Genomic DNA, 18,880 nt, shown 5'->3' with positions numbered 1-18,880 from the left:
GGCAGATAAACTATTAACTATCAAAATAAAGTTGCACACTCCCTACATAAACTCCCAGAAATGTATTGGGTATTTACCAACCTTTTGGCATCACTGTGCCTTCTTCAGGGTGATATCAGTTTGCAAACAATGTAAAAAATATATAAAAAATCATTGAGTTAATAAAGCCTCCATACAAACATGGTCTCTTTTTTCCCTTCTTGTGTAAGGCAGCTCCAAAATGCAGGTGTTTCAGCATAGCTCAGTGTGTCACACCCTGATCTGTTTCACCTGTCTTTGTGCTTGTCTCCACCACCCTCCAGGTGTCACCAATCTTCCCTATTATCCCCAGTGCATTTATACATGTGTTTGTCTGTTGCCAGTTCGTCAGGTCTTACCAGAGTGCATTCCAGTATTCCTGTTTCTCAAGTTCTGTTTCCTAGTTTTCCCGGTTCGGACTATTCTGCATGCCCTGACCCCGAGCCTGCCTGCCATCCTGTACCTGCCTGACTGACCTGATCACGAACTCCCGCCTGTCCTCGACCTGCCCTTTGGCTGCCCCATGTTTACAATAAATAATCTGAGAGCTGTACTATCCGCCTCCTGTGTCTGCATGGGGGTCATATCCTGAGTCGTGATACAGTGTGGTGGAAAATAGAGAGTGTAGTGGTTGGTAATGTTCTCTAGTTGCGCTGTTATTGGCTCAGTGTTCTGTCACTCATGGGGACACTCCGTCACTGCCAAATCTAAGGGTAGAGCTCGAAAATTCAGGCCCTTGAGTGCTGCCATAGAGATAAAAGTGCCCATCCAATAAGGCTCAAGGTCATTGGCCACAGATAAAATGACGTGAAATGACTTTATATCTACAGTTGCTTTGATTAGAATTGATCATGTCAACATCATACTTTCAAAATCTTAGCTAGCAGTCATCATCATGAATCAAGTCGACAATCTACTGGAATAATCCTTTTTAATCCTTGTCATATGAAGATAAATAATGAAGCGAAATTATAGATAAAAAAATATTGGTGCTCATTGGCCATAAACAAGTTGGAAATCGCAAATTCAACAATGAGTGGTTTGGAAGCAATCCGTGGCTAACTGCAAGCATTGCAAAGCAATCACTAGCTTGCTATTCAGTGGAGTGGGTTTGTGGTCCCAGTTCTAGGTGTACGGGTCTCTTTTCCAAGCTTAAAATGATAAACATTCAACATTGGCCATGATGTCAATCCAGTATGATTTCTGCCGCGCTCAAAACATCTGTTAACTCAGAACTGGAATATCTGACTTTAGTGAGTTCAAGACAACTGGGAACTCGGGAAAAAACTAGCTCCGACTGGGAAAATACGTTTTGAACGGTCATCCAACTCGGAATTGTAAGTCGGGAACTCGGGCCTCTTTGTAGAGCTACGACCTGAAGATCATTGACGTCATCATGATTCGACTTAGTTTTTTTCCCACGTTCCCAGTTGTCTGGGAGCACCATAAATCCAGAGAATGCCAGACTTTGATGACAAAATTTGACCATTAAGGGCCGCCGTACCACCTTCCTGTTCAAGTGAGCACAGCACAACAAGGTGAGTCCAAAAATGTATTGTATGCTACAGCATAAATGATGTAATATGACAGGGAGATATGTATACCGTAGCTAAGAAAGTAATACTAAGTATATGTTGTGTCGTAAGCTGTTAGTAGCCCATGTGCTTCACCTAAATAATTTGGTCTATATTCCCCTCTTAATTTTGCCTACTGTTCTGACTTGGTGGTGCACATGTAGCCTATAACCTGTTTTAGAGAAATGTAATCATTAAATATTCTAAGAGCTTTCATTGTCTGCTTTTTTGCCCCCTTTATGTGTCCTACGGTTCTGACTTGGTGTACAAGGAGAACAATGTAAGAACAGACCATGTTCTGAATTCTGTCGCTGTACATTTCAAAAGTGCTGAACAAATAGTTATATTGACTACGTCCGTCCTAGCTCTCTCATTAATGTTAATCAAAATTATGGATTGCCTCTTATCTGCTTGTCGTCCCCTTATGCCATAGTTTGTACATCTCAATTGTCACCGTTATAGTGCAATTAATGTATTGTTTAGTGTTGTGTTGTGTCATCGCTTTGCTGGCATGCATCCCCCAAATGTTTATTTTTTGCCCCACAAAGATTTACATGCTAAAATCGCCACTGTACATAAAACATTCCAGACATCTTGGATATGACAGGGGTGCTCTGGGAACAAGTGGTCCAGATTAATATGTCACAAATCTCCTATCAAGGCCCAACTCTAGTTTCAGTCCCCTGGAAGATGGGCCCTAATACCAATGAATGAGAATTAAAGAGGAGAAATGAATGCAGATGATGGTGAGTTGGAGGACTGTGTGACCGTGTGTGCATGTTGATGGTGATTCTGTTGATTCTAGCAACCCTTGACATGATGTTGCAATGCCATTTTCCAGGGCTACCCCCCACCTCCAAACGCATCTGCTTCAGTGCGTTGTCCCTGTACACTTCCTTCCCGAAACATGTACCCCACCCCCAGCCCCTCCCTCCTACAGGTCACAAGCATGCCAGCCAGCAGCACAGAAAAAACCTACCGGTCTGCCCAGAACTCCAGGGAACCCAGGTAGGCCCTAGAGTCAGAGAGGGAGGAGAAGAAGAAGGATGGGGAGAGGAAGGGAAAGAGTAGGTTAGTTTAAAGTGTTGAAAAGAGAGGGAGGAACAGAAAGGGAGTAACATAGATCAAAAGGAGACATATTGAAAGGGGGAGGTAAAAAGAAAGAGGAAGGGGTAGTTAGAAGCAGAGCTGCAAAAGGTTACTGTCTAAAGGTTATATGTAGCCTCAGCCCAAAGAAAACAGATACAGTAGTTCCATCAGCAGCCTAGCACTCACAGCCGTTCATATGCAGGACCAGCCCAAAAGAAGGCTGCCTGGCTGGGTTATTGTTACTCACTGAGCGGCCTTGAGGACCAGCTGGCCCTTGTGGACCCTGCTCCGAAACATTGTGGGATGAAATAAGAAGCGTGAGTTCTCTTCTCTCTCCCCCTCCACACCTTCAGTTCTCTTTCTCCTTCTACCCATCTTTCTCCTCTTCCTGCACATGTTATGACTACTAGGGCCCTGAGTTCTTCCAGACCAGGGACACTCTGGGCCCTAGTTAGTCATGGCTGATTACACATCATCATTGATTGTCATACTCACCTACTGTATGGTTGGACATTTTATGATCAATGTGTCAGAACACACAACATTATGGGCTTAACTAAAGTACAACCAAGCTATTGAAGAACTAAAAACTGTATTTTCTTTTGATGTCTGGGATCTGTCTCCTGGAAGCTGTCTCTTAAAAAACAGATGAGTCTACAGTATGCAACCCCCCCCCCCCCCCCCCCCCCCCCTCTCACCGGCTTCCCATCCTGTCCCGGTTTTCCAGGTTCTCCTGCTGTCCCCTGAAATGACCAGAAAACAACCTGGTTACTACTAGCTACCACTACAACAATGTCTTGACAACCTCTGCAGAACCATAATCACACAATGAAGAGGGGTAATACAACCTGGCATCAGGGAGTGCCAAAACTTTGGTCAGGGCAGCACACACTCACCTGAAAGCCATTGCGTCCCTGCTCTCCAGATGGACCTCGGTCGCCTTTATCTCCACGGGGACCTGCAATACCCTGTTACATACACACACACACACCCACAGACACAGCAGGTTAAACACAGCAGGTTAAACACAGCAACACTATGACGCCTGCTTGATGAAGTACTGTAATATATTGAGTTAGGTGTTCTCACCCCGTCTCCTTTGGATCCCTGTGGTCCTGAAGCACCAGGCTCTCCTTTCGGTCCTGTGACCCCAGGGGGCCCCCTTGCTCCGGGGAGTCCAGCCAGACCCGCTTCTGCAGAAGCACCCTATAACACACACAAGCACACCCCCCACTAAACACACTCCAAACAGTAGCCTATGGATAAACAATGATATGTTTACTGTAATGACGACTCATTAGAAAGTAGTAGTGTGTTCAGGTCAGGGACATACCTTTGGTCCAGGTGGGCCCACTAATCCAGCTAGCCCATTTTTCCCCTGATGAGAACAGTCAAGCGTATGTCAACATCCATATATACAGTACATTGAACGATGATTATCGTGGTGACGAATATACTCACATCCTCTCCTTTGTCACCTTTCTCTCCTCTCTCCCCCTGAATTCAAAGTGGAATCACATGAAGCATCTCTCATTCACATGCTCTTCCTCTTTTTTTCCATATTCCTCCTCTCTTCTCCCTCTCCTTGAACCCCTCCTTCCTCACCTTATCTCCAGGTCGTCCAGCCTCTCCCAGTTCTCCGGCTCTCCCTGGTACTCCAGGTATTCCAGGTTTTCCTGGCTCTCCAGCCTGTCCCGGGGGCCCCACTGGGCCCCTCTCTCCGATGGCCCTCCCTATGGGTCCTGTGGCCCCTACAGGCCCCTGTTCCCCCTGCTCTCCCTTCACACCTCTCTCCCCAGCCAGCCCGCGAGCACCCTGAGATGCAAATGAGTAAAGCCATTAATTACACATACTCTCCTAGAAATGATAATTGTATTAAAAATCTATGCAATCATACAGAGAATCAATTTTAGAGTAAACAGAGAGATATACATTACAGAACTTGTTCTCAACTTGCCTACCTGGTTAAATAAAGGTGAAATAAAAAATATATATAAAAAACTAAGCACACTAACAGAATGTCTGAGTTCACCCTACTACACCATTTGTGTGGGTGTCTTGATATAAGCTATATTCAACACAACGGCCCCAAATAGCCCCCGCCCACTCACGTCTATCCCTGCTGGTCCTCTCTGTCCGGCCTCTCCCTTGTCTCCTCTCTGGCCCTTCTCAGCTTGCGCCACCACAGGCTTGACCAGCACATTCCTCCTCTCCACAACCAACTTCAAGTCCTGCACCTACAGACAGGCAGTACAGGGACAGAGATGTCAAGGTTTTATTCAACAGGCATCAAACTGAAGAAAACGGATTGAAACAGAGGGGGCCTACCTGGACTTGTCCAATGAGAACTGCTTGTTTTCGTTTCCAGTTGTAACCATTTTTAAAACACTTTGCTACGGCTAATAAATACGACCCAGGCCTGGTCAAGATGAGGGGAGCTCATCTACACAACACAGATATGACTTAATGTCACATCACATTACAAAGATTTAGTATTCACTTACCTCAATCCCAAGGTTAGAGAGGGCCTTCTGCACATCCTGATAGGAGAGAAGCACAAACAGTGTCAAGGAAAAGAGACTATAGCACACAGTCATACTTGTTGGGCTTATTACTATCTATTACTGAACATGATTTGGCTAACACTTGTGTAACAGAAGCTAATCTGCATGCCAAAACAGCTGTAAATCGTAGCATCCTTAGCATAATGTAAAAGCTCCGAAGCACACGTGGTGTGTCTGTGGCTCTTCTTGTACAGTATGTCAGTCAGACAGGCCTCTGGGTTGTGCAGGTCAGGTTGTCTTACCACTGCTGTTCCAGGCCTGCCCGGTTTCCCGTCCTCTCCGGGGTCACCCTGTCAATATCATCTCAGTATTATCGTCCACATCCCACCCAAACCTTTATCGAAGATTCACAAACCCATACACACAGATAGATAATCAGAAAAGAGCATGTATGCTCATTCATATGCAAGATGTAATCATACACACGCAAGCACACACAAAAACTTACACTTTCACCTTTACCACCCACTGCTCCTTTCTCCCCCTGAAATACAAGAGTGAGAGGGTCAGTGTGAGGTCAGAGATCAGACTAAAGGACAGATGGATGGATGGCGAGACCTGGACCATGTATATGAATAAAGATTTAGACGATGACACAAACTTACTCTGGCTCCTACAGCCCCTGGGATTCCAGGCACACCCTGAGAGACACAGAGATATGGGAATCACTATCAGTGATTCAGGGTGCAAGAGTAACATACTAGAGACAAGTACTGCTACACCGGGCTATGCTATGATGCACAGCTCATTTTCAACATAGTAACTCACTGGGGTTCCTGTAGGTCCCTGAGGGCCAGGGATAGATGGTGCTGGAGCTCCCTTCGCATAGACCACCTGAGAGGGAGAAGAGAGGGGAGAGAGATTACTGTATAACCAGAGCACCATAGACAAGTGACAAACACACATATTTGAAGAAGCAGAACCATATGGCTGTACTGTACCTGTCCTGGAGGTCCGATGGTGCCAGGGACCCCTGGGGGTCCAGATAGACCAGTTTGCCCTGTAGGCCCTGCAAGGCCCCGGTCTCCCTTCAGCCCGTCACGGCCCTGGAACAAATGCACAAGCACACAAATGCACACATACCAACTTCAGACCAGCACGGACAGTACTCCATTCCTAAGGGGCATGAACTAGAAAGCAGGAAATCAAAGCAGGTGAGCCCTATCCCCCTATCAACCTCATCATCTTCTCTGATTTCCTAGAAATGATTAATATCAATTTGCGCATGAAACTACAGCCTTGGCATTCGGTGCCCCTGTGGATCCCCTCTCAGAAGTGGCTGGTGCTCAAAGGCAGGGCTTGATCATTAGACAATGTTGCATTTATAAGGCTGACGCTTAGAGTGCTATTGATTCCACCGAGAAGGCAGGTTGTGATGGTAATATCAATGTCAGAGTAAGGTACGCTAAATAGACACAAACTCTGACTCGAATTGAAGGCAAGAAAATAATAGAAGAGGGATAATGAGAGACACTAAGGAGCCGAGGAGAGCAGGATTGATGAAGACGGAGGGAAATAAGGAGAGAGAGGAAGAGAGAGACAGCAGGGAGGAAATTAAGGACATTTTTCAGACAGAGAGAGCGAGAGAACGAGAGTGGAGAGATTAAGATACAAGGTAACAAGTTACTAACGTCTCTTCCAGCAGCCCCAGCCTCTCCTTTGTCACCCTGTAAGGTAGAGAAACATCATTAATATCACACTCACATTAACTACAAATGAACATTAACAGCAATATCGGCACAGCAATGGGCGTTTACAGAATAGTCCTGAGTGCCGTGACCAACACTGACCTTCCTGCCATCTTCCCCCGGTTCACCATCCTCGCCCTGCAAAACACAACAACACAATAACAAATTTACCATACTAACAACGCTGAAATGAGCATTTATCAAAGCTCAGCATGCTGTTGTATCAAGCAGAGCCTCTCAGTCAGATAGATAATGTATTGCCGGTGCTTTGTCTGGTCATCCCATTACCTCTTTGCTTAACACTATAAAACAGACAGGTTACATCCCAAATGGCTCCCTATTCTCTACATCCCAAATGGCTCCCTATTCCCTACATAGTGCACTACTTTTGACCAGAGCCCTATGGGCAATACTAAAAAAGTAGTGCACTATATAGGGAATATGGTGCCATTTGGGACACACATAATCATTATGCAGCACAGCCACTCAGGTGGAATAAAAGCCTCACATTTCCATCTGATCAGTGCACTTTCACCAGAGGATGTGATAAACACGTCTAATGGTAATTACACACAGATAGACAGAGACACATAGGACTCACTGGTGATAAGGGGCATAATGAATAGCACTGAATAGCATCCAATTCAGTTTGTAATTAAACAAACAGAGGTATGATTGCCTGTAGTGTGTGTGTAGTATAAAAATGCCCTGCTATGTTGGAGGTCTGACTGATCCCTTACCATTTTCCCAGCAGCCCCTGGTTTTCCATCTTCTCCTGCTTTGCCCTAAAACACACCAATTAGGGTGATGAGACAAGTGCTTAGCTGTTTGTGTGTGTGTGTGTGTGTGTGTGTGTGTGTGTGTGTGTGTGTGTGTGTGTGTGTGGTTGAGAGTGTTTGCAAACTCACAGGTGTGCCTGGATTTCCTGCAGGCCCAATAGGGCCTGGGAGGCCCTGTGCACCTCTCAGTCCTGGCAGCCCCTGGTGACAGACAGACAGAGTGGAGGGGTGAGGGCTGAAACCACACAGCATCCTCTAGTGTTCAAACACACTAAGTGCACAGAGATAGAGATATCAAATCTAAATCATAGCAAATCAAATGTTATTTGTCACATGCTTAGTAAACAACAGGTGTAGACTAACAGTGGAATGCCTACTTACGGCCCTTCCCAACAATGCAGAGAGAAAGAAAATAACATAAATAATAGAAAACCCATAATAATAAAAGTAATAATAGATACAGAATGAGTAACAATAACTTGGCTATATACAAGGGGTACCAGTACCGAGTCGATGTGTAGGGGACAAGGTAATTGAGGCTCCAGTGATGTACTGGGCTGTCCACACTACCCTCTGTAGCGCCTTGCGGTCGGATGCCAAGCAGTTGCCATACCAAACGGTGATGCAGCCAGTCAAGATGCTCTCAAGGGCGCAGCTGTAGAACTGAGGATCTGAGGGCCCATGCCAAATCTTTTCAGCCTCCTAAGGGGGAAGGGGCATTGTCGTGCCCTCTTCATGACTGTGTTGGTATGTTTGGACTATGATAGATCCTAAGTGATGTGGACACCGAGGAACTTGAAGCTATCAACCCGCTCCACTAAAGCATGTGAATGTGAGCATGTTTGACCCTCTTTTTCCTGTAGTCCACAATCAGCTCCTTTGTCTTGCTGACGTTAAAGGAGAGGTTGATGTCCTGGCACCACACTGTCAGGTCTCTGACCTCCTCCTTATAGGCTGCCTCATCGTTGTCGGTGATCAGGCCTACCACTGTTGTGTTGTTTGCAAACTTAATGATGGTGTTGGAGTCTTGCGAGGCCACGCAGTCATGGGTGAACAGCGAGTACAGGAGGGGACTAAGCATGCACCTATGAGGGGCCCTGTGTTGGGGGTCAGCGTGGTGGATGTTGTTGCCTACCCTCACCACTTGGGGATGTCTAGTCAGGATGTCTAGGATCCAGTTGCAGAGGGAGGTGTTCAGTCCCAGGGTCCTTAGCTTATTGATGAGCTTGGAGGGCACTATGGTGTTGAACACTGAGCTGTAGTCAATGAACAGCATTCTCATGTAGGGGTTCCTTTTGTCCAAGTGGGAAATGGCAGTGTGGAGAGCAATAGAGATTGTGTCATCTGTGGATCTGTTGGGGCTGTGGGTCCAGGGTGTCTGGGATGATGGTGCTGATGTGAGCCAAGACAAGCCTTTCAAAGCATTTCATGGCTACAGATGTGAGTGCTACAGGGCGATAGGCATTTAGACAGGTTACCTTGGCGTTCTTGTGCACAGGGACTATGGTGGTCTGCTTGAAACATGTAGGTATTACAGACTGGATCAGGGAGAGGTTGAAAATGCCAGTGAAGACACTGTCCAGCTGGTCAGTGCATGCTCTGAGTATGCATCCTGGTAATTAATCTGTCTGGCCCTGTGGCCTGGTGAATATTAACCTGTTTAAAAGGTCTTACTCACATCGACTACGGAAAGTGTGATCACACAGTCATCCGGAACAGCTGGTGCTCTCACGCATGGTTCAGTGTTGCCTTGTCCTTGTTCAGTCAAGTTTGTGAGAAACATAGAATACTACAGTTCTTCAGGTCCTGTTGATAGGATAGTCTCAAACCGAGCCCGTCCAGTTTGTTCTCTAGTGATTGTACATTCGCCAATAGAACAGAGGGAGGACAGAGGCGGTTTATTAATTTGCCGCCGTAGTTTCATCAGGATGCCTGCACGTTGGCCTCTATATCGCCGTCTCTTTATCTTCTGAGTGTCGGGGATTAGGGCCTGGCCCGGGGTGAGCAGTATGTCATGTGTCACCGACTCGTTGAAGTAGAAATCTTCATCCAAATCGAGGTTAGTGATCGCTGTTCTGATGTCCAGAAGCTATTTTCGGTCATAGGAAATGATGGTGGAAACATTATCTACAAAAAAAGTTAAGATCAGGGCAAAAATAGCAGACTTGGTCAGGAGCCCGTAAAACAGCCGCTATACATTCAAGCGCCATTCTCCAGACAGATAGAGAATCCTCCACTAGCCTGAAGTCCTTTCTCACTTCTTAATGGAACCTCTCCAAGGATCAGATTCGGCAAATGGTAACATTCTCAACTTGCTCCACTCATTGACTTTAACAGACTAATGAAAGTGCCAGAGAAACACACAAACCATCAAGAGTGCAGTCCTCTGGGACTGGGGTTGTGCACCCCGAGGGATGAATGGTACTCACATCTCTTCCTGGATCGCCTAGTTTCCCTGCGTCTCCCTGTAACATCAAAGGGAAATTATTGAGAGACATCTAGACACAGTAATGCTTATGTAATGCTCAGAGTATTTTACAGCTGAAGTAATGACAGAGACAGAGGTACTGACCCTCAGGCCGGCCGGTCCTGGTGCCCCTGGTTTGCCATCCAAACCGTTGCGTCCATCCAGTCCAGAAGCACCTCTCTCACCCTACAGAGAGGAACACGCATGATGCATACAGTATGATCAGAATAAGAGCAGCACTGTGTTTGAATTGGACCTGAATACAATTTACAAAGCATACTTCTCTACTCTACTCTACTGTGTCAGACTTTCAGTGCTCCAGCATCATTACTCAGAGTTAGTTCATTGTTTGGAAATTATGATGGTAAGGTATTTTTTGGAATGTACAGTATGTGTGTATACAGCAGTATGTTGTGTATTTCATTCAGTGCTTCTGTAGGCTGTGATGATGCTGTGAGCTGGCCCCACTGCGCTTCATCCCACTGGGAATCTGCAGACTGGGAAACAGGATCCGGTGGAATGAAGGACAGTGTAACCTGCCAATCACCAGCCAGTTTGGAGTCCAATTGGTCCAATTGAAAATCAGCCTGTGTGAGAAGTCACTGTAGTGTGTTGTTCAAACCTTCTCTCCTGGGCCTCCTCTCTCTCCTGTGTCACCCTGGAGAAATAGAAAAAAAGTGCAATGAGTGAGATAGAGGGAGGGAGAGAGAGGGAAAGAGTGATTAGACAGAAACAGACAGACTGTGACTTACTCTTGCCCCTGAAGGTCCACGTTGTCCCTCAAGACCCTACACACCAACAACAGATCAGGTGAGACAGAGAGAAGACACAGGGTAAGAATTACACAAACCACAGCACACAAACAGACAGACAGACATCACGGGTCAGTATATTAGCCAGGAAGCTCAAACTTCTCAACGATACTAGATTTGGAAGGATGGTCTTACTCACACGCAGCCCAGTGGCCCCTGAGGGCCCTGTCTCGCCCTTCTGACCTTTGCCCCCGTGCTCTCCCGGATCGCCAGCATCCCCCTAGACACAGGAAGTGACATCAGACACTGGGGGGTTAGGTGGACTGGGAGAAAGAGCTGTGCTGTATACATACAAAAATGTGTTTTTACAGTGTTACATACCTTTTCTCCTCTTTCTCCTTTAAGCTTTTGCTCTATATCACGCTGTAGAAGTTAGAGATAGACAAACAGAGAGGTATATGGGTAGAGTGGGTGTTAGATAACCAACTAGCTACGGTATGTGGTTCTGATGGCTTATTCAGTTGGAGTATGGTGCTCGTAACTTCATTTGTTTGGTATGATTCCCACAGAGGCTATATGTGTTGACTGAGTGTTGCATTTAGCCTCTGATAAATTACCATATTATTATTTAAAAAAAGAGTTAGAATCTTATCAGGACTCACCATGTTCCCTGGAGGTCCTGGGAGGCCTTGAGCTCCCTATTGTGTCAACAAACAGTGTTGTTAATCGGTGTAGATTGGAACTATTATGTCAGATGAGATAAGACAACAAACAGATTAATCTCTGACCTCAGCTCCTTTCTCTCCTCTTGGTCCAATAGGTCCTGGGCTGCCCTGTGGAAGACACACACCACACACACACACGTCACTACAGACAGACACCAACTGACTCACTGCTACTGTATTACACACAGAAACCAGCACAAATACTGACACAGACAGTATCAGATCAATCTGGCAGAAGAGTGTCATGTGAATGACAGACAGGTGTCACAAACATGCATCCCACATGTCATCGTCTCTCTCGATAACTATTACACAGGAGACACAGACAGTATATCAGATCAAACTGTCAGAGGGGTGTCATGTTGTCACATAAACATGTGTCTCACGTTGCGTCCGTGCGCTCCAGAGTCTCCCAGGTCTCCCTTCTCCCCTGCTCGCCCAGGCTGACCCGCCAGACCCTAAGGACCGGGGACAAAACCACACAGATTATGTGCTTGGTTACCATGGCAGTCCTGAAAACATCTTAGAAAATAAAAATAAAAGCTGCACACCCATGCAAAAATGGGTTCAACCAAAGTTTTGACAGCTAAGCTGTCTTCATCAGGGTTTCATCTGTCCTCAAAACATTAGATCACGTAAGAAAGGTTTCCTGTGGTTCATCATGACCTACATTAGTGACCAATCACCATATACAGTACAGCGAGACCATTCTGAAAATAGGGCATAAAAGGGAATATTTTTACATTTCATAGTTGTGACACATTCGTGACTACTCACCCGTACTCCTCTCTCCCCTGCCTTCCCTGGTAGACCAGACTCCCCCTGGTGGAAGGAGAGAAGAACAGAGAAGATGAGAGAGACCAATTGGGGAGAGGAAGAGGGAGAAGGAGGAGAGGAAGACATAGAAACAGACAAATGCGATGCATCTGCTCTTGTCTCTAGTCTCCATCAATCCCTTGTCAGATGAAAGGAGGGTCTGAGGCGTGACTAAATCATATGACGATACACATCTCTCATTCACCAATTCAGTTAATGCATGCTTTATCTAATACAGAGAATGGGAGCCAGAGAGGGAGAAGTGGCATTCAAACATGAAAAACTTTGAATGGAACAGATGGAACTAGATAAGAGTGTGTGAGAGAGAGATGGATGGAGAGATTGTGACTTACGGGAGTGCCTTCGTCGCCCTTGTCTCCTTTGGCTCCCTGTAAAAGACAGTCATCCATAATTCAGGCCCATGACATGGGAAGAAGACCCCGCTGACCACAGTGACACAGTCAAAACACATAAACTTTTAAACAAGAACCCCACAACATCACATAGGGCAATGGTAAAAGTAGTGCTATATATCCAGACTTGAAGTAGACTTAGTTGGTAGTAGTAGTAGTATTGTTTTAGTATTAGTGCAAAAAGTAGTTGCAGTAAGTCATTAGTGATGTACCTCTAGTGGCATCAGGGTATGAGGGGCAGGGGTGAGAGATAGAAAGGACTGGTTAGGTCATCATAACATCATAACAACACTTACACAACAAAGAGGTCAGAATAGACAAACTGTATTAGTACAGTAATTAGTTGCACTGGAATGGCAATAGTACATTCATTCCCTTCAGTGGTACAGTATTGTATAACATACTGAAGGTTGACTGAACTGTAGAAATAACACGGTAATGGCCCAGTAGTGAAGAGAAAATCCAAGACAATAGTTGCAGTAAGACAATAGTTGCAGAGTTATAACAGAGAAGCAGTAATAGAGTGATAACAGGACGTTAGCGCAGTGAGTGACCAGTATTGAAACAGGTCACAGCGGTTATTGCAGTGGGTGAGTGATTGTATAACATGCAGGGGTTTGGCAGAGGTGAAAAGCTCAAGGGTCAGAGGGGTAGTGTCTCAGACCTCTTTCCCTGGGAGGCCATTCTTTCCTGCGGGTCCAGCTCGTCCTGTCTCCCCTCTCTCTCCTGGGTCACCTGGGTCTCCCTACAACACCAAGAGGAACACATTGAGATCAGCTGGACTCACATGACACAATAGTTTTACTGTTAGAAAGACAATAATTACTTACAAGATACATCATGAAACAACAACACTGTTGCAACATAAACACTAAATAGAAGTTAAAATAAAAGGGCAAAAGCCAATCAAGGCACGTGTCTCACCTTGGTCCCCAGTCTTCCAGCTAAGCCAGGGACTCCCTAGAGGGAAAAGGACATGTCAGTGTGTAGGACATGGCCTACATGCTGAGCATCTGTAATCAGCTACACAGAGAAGCTCATTGAATAAAACATATATACTTTACAATATATACTGTACCTCTGAGGCTTTCTGCACATCTATCAAAGCGATTTGGTTTGTAGCTTAGATAAAGATTGATACATGATCACAGCTTCATCTGAACTCACCCGATCCCCCTGCTCTCCTTTAGGTCCAGCCTGGCCAGGAGTGCCAGCACCTGGGGGACCCTGGAAGAATGCAAGAGAGAGAGAAATTAGAGCTGAGAAACAGTGAGGAGCATAAAGAGAGATGAACAGCAGGAAACATTTATACCCACTTGCATAGAGAGCATCGTTAAATCACCTGTACACACACCACCCAAGGGCAAGCAGTGCCAGTTTCATGCAGCGCGCTATCATGCACCCTGTGGGTACCAACTCACTTTTTCACCTTTCTGGGCTGGCTCGCCTTTCTGGCCCCTGGGCCCCTCCAGACCTGGCAGACCCGGCTCACCCTGAGGGAGGAGAGGAGAGGGGGACGAGAGAATGAGTCTATGGAGAAAGCATTGTTACTGTGTACAGTACATCAACATATCAACCATTGCAGTATGAGGAAGTCAAAGTGGGCAACTTGCCTGTTCACCTTTCTTCCCACCTAAGCCTGGCCCCTTGATGTGTAGAATGATACAGAGGATGAGATATCATATCCATGTAATATTAATCATATCGGTCTATCTAACCATGAGGCATCAAAATAAATCATGTAGCTATGAGGTGACTCACACTCCGGCCAGGTTCTCCCTTAGCGCCCTCGCTGCCCTGGAGACAGAGAAGTTAGGATGTTTTTATCTAATGTTCATCTATGTTTAGTTGATGTTGTTGTTGTGATTACATTACATTGTTCAGTCATGTTTATTTTGTGGAGATTCACTTCGATTGATCAAAGAGTCAGTCAGACTGCGTTAGTCTCACCTTCTCCCCTGGTAGTCCACTGGTGCCAGGCAAACCCTGCAAGCAAATCAACACAGACTAACTCACACGTACACACATGACTCACACACTCACAAATGCTGATAAAATATCACAATTCTCTAAAGCTGTAGCTTGTATAATCAAATCCTATAACTAAATGACAGTAATCAATAGTGGTGGGTCATGGTGTGAAGATGACCCAAATATCCCATGAAGAGAGAGACCAATAGAGGTACAGTAAGATATAGTTACTCACCCTCAGGCCTGGAGCCCCTGTAGAGCCTGGCTGTCCACTCTCCCCCTGAAACACACAGCGCCACAGTGTGGTCAGGACAACACACTGCATGGCACGGCTCTCAGCAGGCTTTTCGAATACCTGTGACCTTCATGCTAATATTAATGGATTCGGTTCAGTGTAGGAGTAGAAGTGAGTGAGTGAGGATGAATACTAGTGAAAACATGAACATGTAAAACACGTGTGATATTCCTACAATGTAACTGTACAATATCTAGCTTAATAGTCATGAACAAGGTCACAGTGAAAAAAAGCATAACCAAATGCATGGTACTGTACTCACCCTCTCCCCTAGCAAGCCAGCAAGTCCTCTCTCCCCCTGGAAAGACAAGTCAGTTACAACCCACAGCAGACACACCAGTTTAACAGCAGGAGTCAAAATGGGTTAAAGGGTCTCTATCCTTACTCACCCTGTCACCTTGTGATCCAGGCTCACCTGGCTGGCCACGGTCCCCCTGAGAAGACAGAGAGCAGGGTCATCCATCCACCCAAATATCAATTGTTTCATCAATTCTAGACCCAAATATGGAGATTGTATCTAATGTTTTGTATTGTCTTACCTTGACTCCAAGGCCTCCAGCAGAACCACGGGGACCCTAAATCACACAAATGCTACACTGTTGGAATATACTGCACATGATATGTAACAGATATGTATGCATGTGAATGTGTGTCTTACCCGGTCACCAGGCTCTCCTGCCTTCCCAGACGGTCCTGGCAACCCCTCTGCACTCGCTCCCTGAAACATCAAAAACACTCAGTACACACTTTCTCTTTCACACACACACACAGACCACACAACACAACCAACCAACCTTGTCTCCTTTGGCTCCCTGTTGTCCTGTAAGTCCTCTGGGACCTTGAGCTCCTGGGTTTCCATCAGAACCCTGAAACCAACAAAATACATAAATGATGGTAACACACACACATCAAACCATAGACACAGCTACTTCCGGCGCCGACAGAGATGACCGCCTCGCTTCGCGTTCCTAGGAAACTATGTAGTATTTTGTTTTTTTACGTGTTATTTCTTACATTGGTACCCCAGGTAATCTTAGGTTTCATTACATACAGTCGGGAGGAACTACTGAATATAAGAGCAACGTCAACTCACTATCATTACGACCAGGAATATGACTCTCCCGAAGCGGATCCTGTGTTTTGCCTTCCACCCAGTACAATGGATCTGATCCCAGCCGGCGACCATAAACAACGACGCCTTAAAAGAGGCAAACGAAGCAGTCTTCTGGTCAGGCTTCGGAGACGGGCACATCGTGCTCCACTCCCTAGCATACTACTCGCCAATGTCCAGTCTCTTGACAACAAGTTTGATGAAATCCGAGCAAGGGTAGCATTTCAGAGAGACATCAGAGACTGTAACGTGCTTTGCTTCACGGAAACATGGCTCACTCGAGAGACGCTAACGGAGTCGGTGCAGCCAGCTGGTTTCTTCACGCATCGAGCCGACAGAAACAAACATCTTTCTGGTAAGAAGAGGGGCGGGGGGGTATGCCTTATGATTAATGAGACGTGGTGTGATCATAACAACATACAGGAACTCAAGTCATTCTGTTCACCTGACTTAGAATTCCTCACAATCAAATGTTGACCACATTATCTACCAAGGGAATTCTCTTCGATTATAATCACAGCCGTATATATTCCCCCCCAAGCAGACACATCGATGGCCCTGAACGAACTTTATCTGACTCTATGTAAACTGGAAACCACACACCCTGAGGCTGCATTCATCGTAGCTGGGGATTTTAACAAGGCTAATCTGAAAACAAAACTCCCTAAATTCTATCAGCATATCGATTATGCTACCAGGGCTGGTAAAACCCTGGATCATTGTTATTCTAACTTCCGCGACGCATATAAGGCCCTCCCCCGCCCTCCTTTCGGAAAAGCTGACCACGACTCCATTTTGTTGCTTCCAGCCTACAAACAGAAACTAAAACAAGAAGCTCCAGCGCTCAGGTCTGTTCAACGCTGGTCCGACCAATCTGATTCCACGCTTCAAGACTGCTTCGATCACACTCAACGTCAACAAAACAAAGGAGATGATTGTGGACTTCAGGAAACAGCAGAGGGAGCACCCCCCTATCCACATCGACGGGACAGTAGTGGAGAGGGTAGTAAGTTTTAAGTTCCTCGGTGTACATATCACGGACAAACTGAATTGGTCCACCCACACAGACAGCGTTGTGAAGAAGGCGCAGCAGCGCCTCTTCAACCTCAGGAGGCTGAAGAAATTCACTCACAAACTTCTACAGATGCACAATCGAGAGCATCCTGTCGGGCTGTATCACCGCCTGGTACGGCAACTGCTCCGCCCACAACCGTAAGGCTCTCCAGAGGGTAGTGAGGTCTGCACAACGCATCACTGGGGGCAAACTACCTGCCCTCCAGGACACCTACACCATCTGATGTCACAGGAAGGCCATAAAGATCATCAAGGACAACAACCACCCGAGCCACTGCCTGTTCACCCCGCTATCATCCAGAAGGCGAGGTCAGTACAGGTGCATCAAAGCAGGGACCGAGAGACTGAAAAACAGCTTCTATCTCAAGGCCATTAAACAGCCACCACTAACATTTAGTGGCCGCTGCCAACATACTGACTCAACTCCAGCCACTTTAATAATGGGAATTGATGGAAATGTATGTAAAAATGTATCACTAGCCACTTTAAACAATGCCACTTAATATAATGTTTACATACCCTACATTACTCATCTCATATGTATATACTGTACTCTATATCATCTACTGCATCTTGCCATCTTTATGTAATACATGTATCACTAGCCACTTTAAACTATACCACTTAATGTTTATATACCCTACATTACTCATCTCATATGTATATACTGTACTCTATACAATCTACTGCATCTTGCCTATGCCGTTCTGTACCATCACTCATTCATATATCTTTATGTACATATTCTTTATCCCTTTACACTTGTGTGTATACGGTAGTAGTTGTGGAATTGTTAGGTTAGATTACTCGTTGGTTATTACTGCATTGTCGGAACTAGAAGCACAAGCATTTCGCTACACTCGCATTAACATCTGCTAATCATGTGTATGTGACAAATAAAATTTGATTTGATTTGAGACACGAATAGGGCTGTGGCGGTCATGAAATGTCATCGGGTAATGCAAATAACTGCCGTTCTCACAGTAATAGACCGTTAATTAACATCAACGTGTTTAGCATCTCCGGGCCTCCATGCATAGACTACAAGCTGCTGATGCGGACCTTTGGAATTTAAAAAAGTCTAATACATCGATGTAATATAGCCTACACCATCACAATAATAGATTATTTAGTTTAGGCAAGTCTTAAGAAACATGCAGCCTATTTCAGAAGAACAGATTAGTATGAGTTGTCCTTATGTTAGGCCCTGATCTGGCTATGCCATTTGGCTGTGAGCTACACTAGTTAATTTAGCCGGACATGATTTGCTTATAAGTCCAGTAGCATTATTTTATATTATTTTATAGTAAGAGGAAGACAATTGAACATAGCTGAAGAAAATAGAAATGCCTCAATTTGTCGGGGCATGGACTGTACAAGGTGTCAAAAGCATTCCACAGGGATGCTGGCCCATGTTGACAACAATGTTTAGTTGTGTCAAGTTGGTTGGATGTCGTTTGGGTGGTGGACCATTCTTGATACACACAGGAAACTGTTGAATGTGAAAAACCCAGCTGCATTGCAGTTCTTGACACAAACCGGAG

General features: G+C 45.6%; 1 protein-coding gene across 1 annotated transcript in view; it reads right to left on the bottom strand.

The window, feature by feature from the left end:
• The window catches only part of LOC129815482 (collagen alpha-1(VII) chain-like), a 130,137-nt gene that overhangs the window by 31,154 nt on the left and 80,103 nt on the right, over positions 1-18,880 (bottom strand). The window contains 42 exon segments of the mRNA XM_055869355.1: positions 2,572-2,607; positions 3,380-3,424; positions 3,578-3,649; positions 3,771-3,887; positions 4,015-4,059; positions 4,143-4,178; positions 4,287-4,496; positions 4,793-4,918; positions 5,186-5,221; positions 5,488-5,535; positions 5,694-5,729; positions 5,851-5,886; positions 6,014-6,079; positions 6,187-6,291; positions 6,877-6,912; positions 7,036-7,071; positions 7,674-7,718; positions 7,842-7,913; positions 10,142-10,177; positions 10,285-10,365; positions 10,802-10,837; positions 10,932-10,967; positions 11,131-11,211; positions 11,313-11,354; positions 11,594-11,629; positions 11,720-11,764; positions 12,043-12,114; positions 12,434-12,478; positions 12,826-12,861; positions 13,550-13,630; positions 13,810-13,845; positions 14,053-14,112; positions 14,307-14,378; positions 14,499-14,531; positions 14,647-14,682; positions 14,836-14,871; positions 15,092-15,136; positions 15,414-15,449; positions 15,541-15,585; positions 15,691-15,726; positions 15,810-15,869; positions 15,946-16,017. Coding sequence (XP_055725330.1) covers positions 2,572-2,607; positions 3,380-3,424; positions 3,578-3,649; positions 3,771-3,887; positions 4,015-4,059; positions 4,143-4,178; positions 4,287-4,496; positions 4,793-4,918; positions 5,186-5,221; positions 5,488-5,535; positions 5,694-5,729; positions 5,851-5,886; positions 6,014-6,079; positions 6,187-6,291; positions 6,877-6,912; positions 7,036-7,071; positions 7,674-7,718; positions 7,842-7,913; positions 10,142-10,177; positions 10,285-10,365; positions 10,802-10,837; positions 10,932-10,967; positions 11,131-11,211; positions 11,313-11,354; positions 11,594-11,629; positions 11,720-11,764; positions 12,043-12,114; positions 12,434-12,478; positions 12,826-12,861; positions 13,550-13,630; positions 13,810-13,845; positions 14,053-14,112; positions 14,307-14,378; positions 14,499-14,531; positions 14,647-14,682; positions 14,836-14,871; positions 15,092-15,136; positions 15,414-15,449; positions 15,541-15,585; positions 15,691-15,726; positions 15,810-15,869; positions 15,946-16,017 — 2,397 coding nt within the window.

This window comes from Salvelinus fontinalis, chromosome 18 (genome assembly GCF_029448725.1).
Source record: "Salvelinus fontinalis isolate EN_2023a chromosome 18, ASM2944872v1, whole genome shotgun sequence".
NCBI classification, from domain to species: domain Eukaryota; kingdom Metazoa; phylum Chordata; class Actinopteri; order Salmoniformes; family Salmonidae; genus Salvelinus; species Salvelinus fontinalis.
Note: the sequence above shows the minus strand (reverse complement) of the source record. Positions and strands in the feature narration are given on the sequence as shown.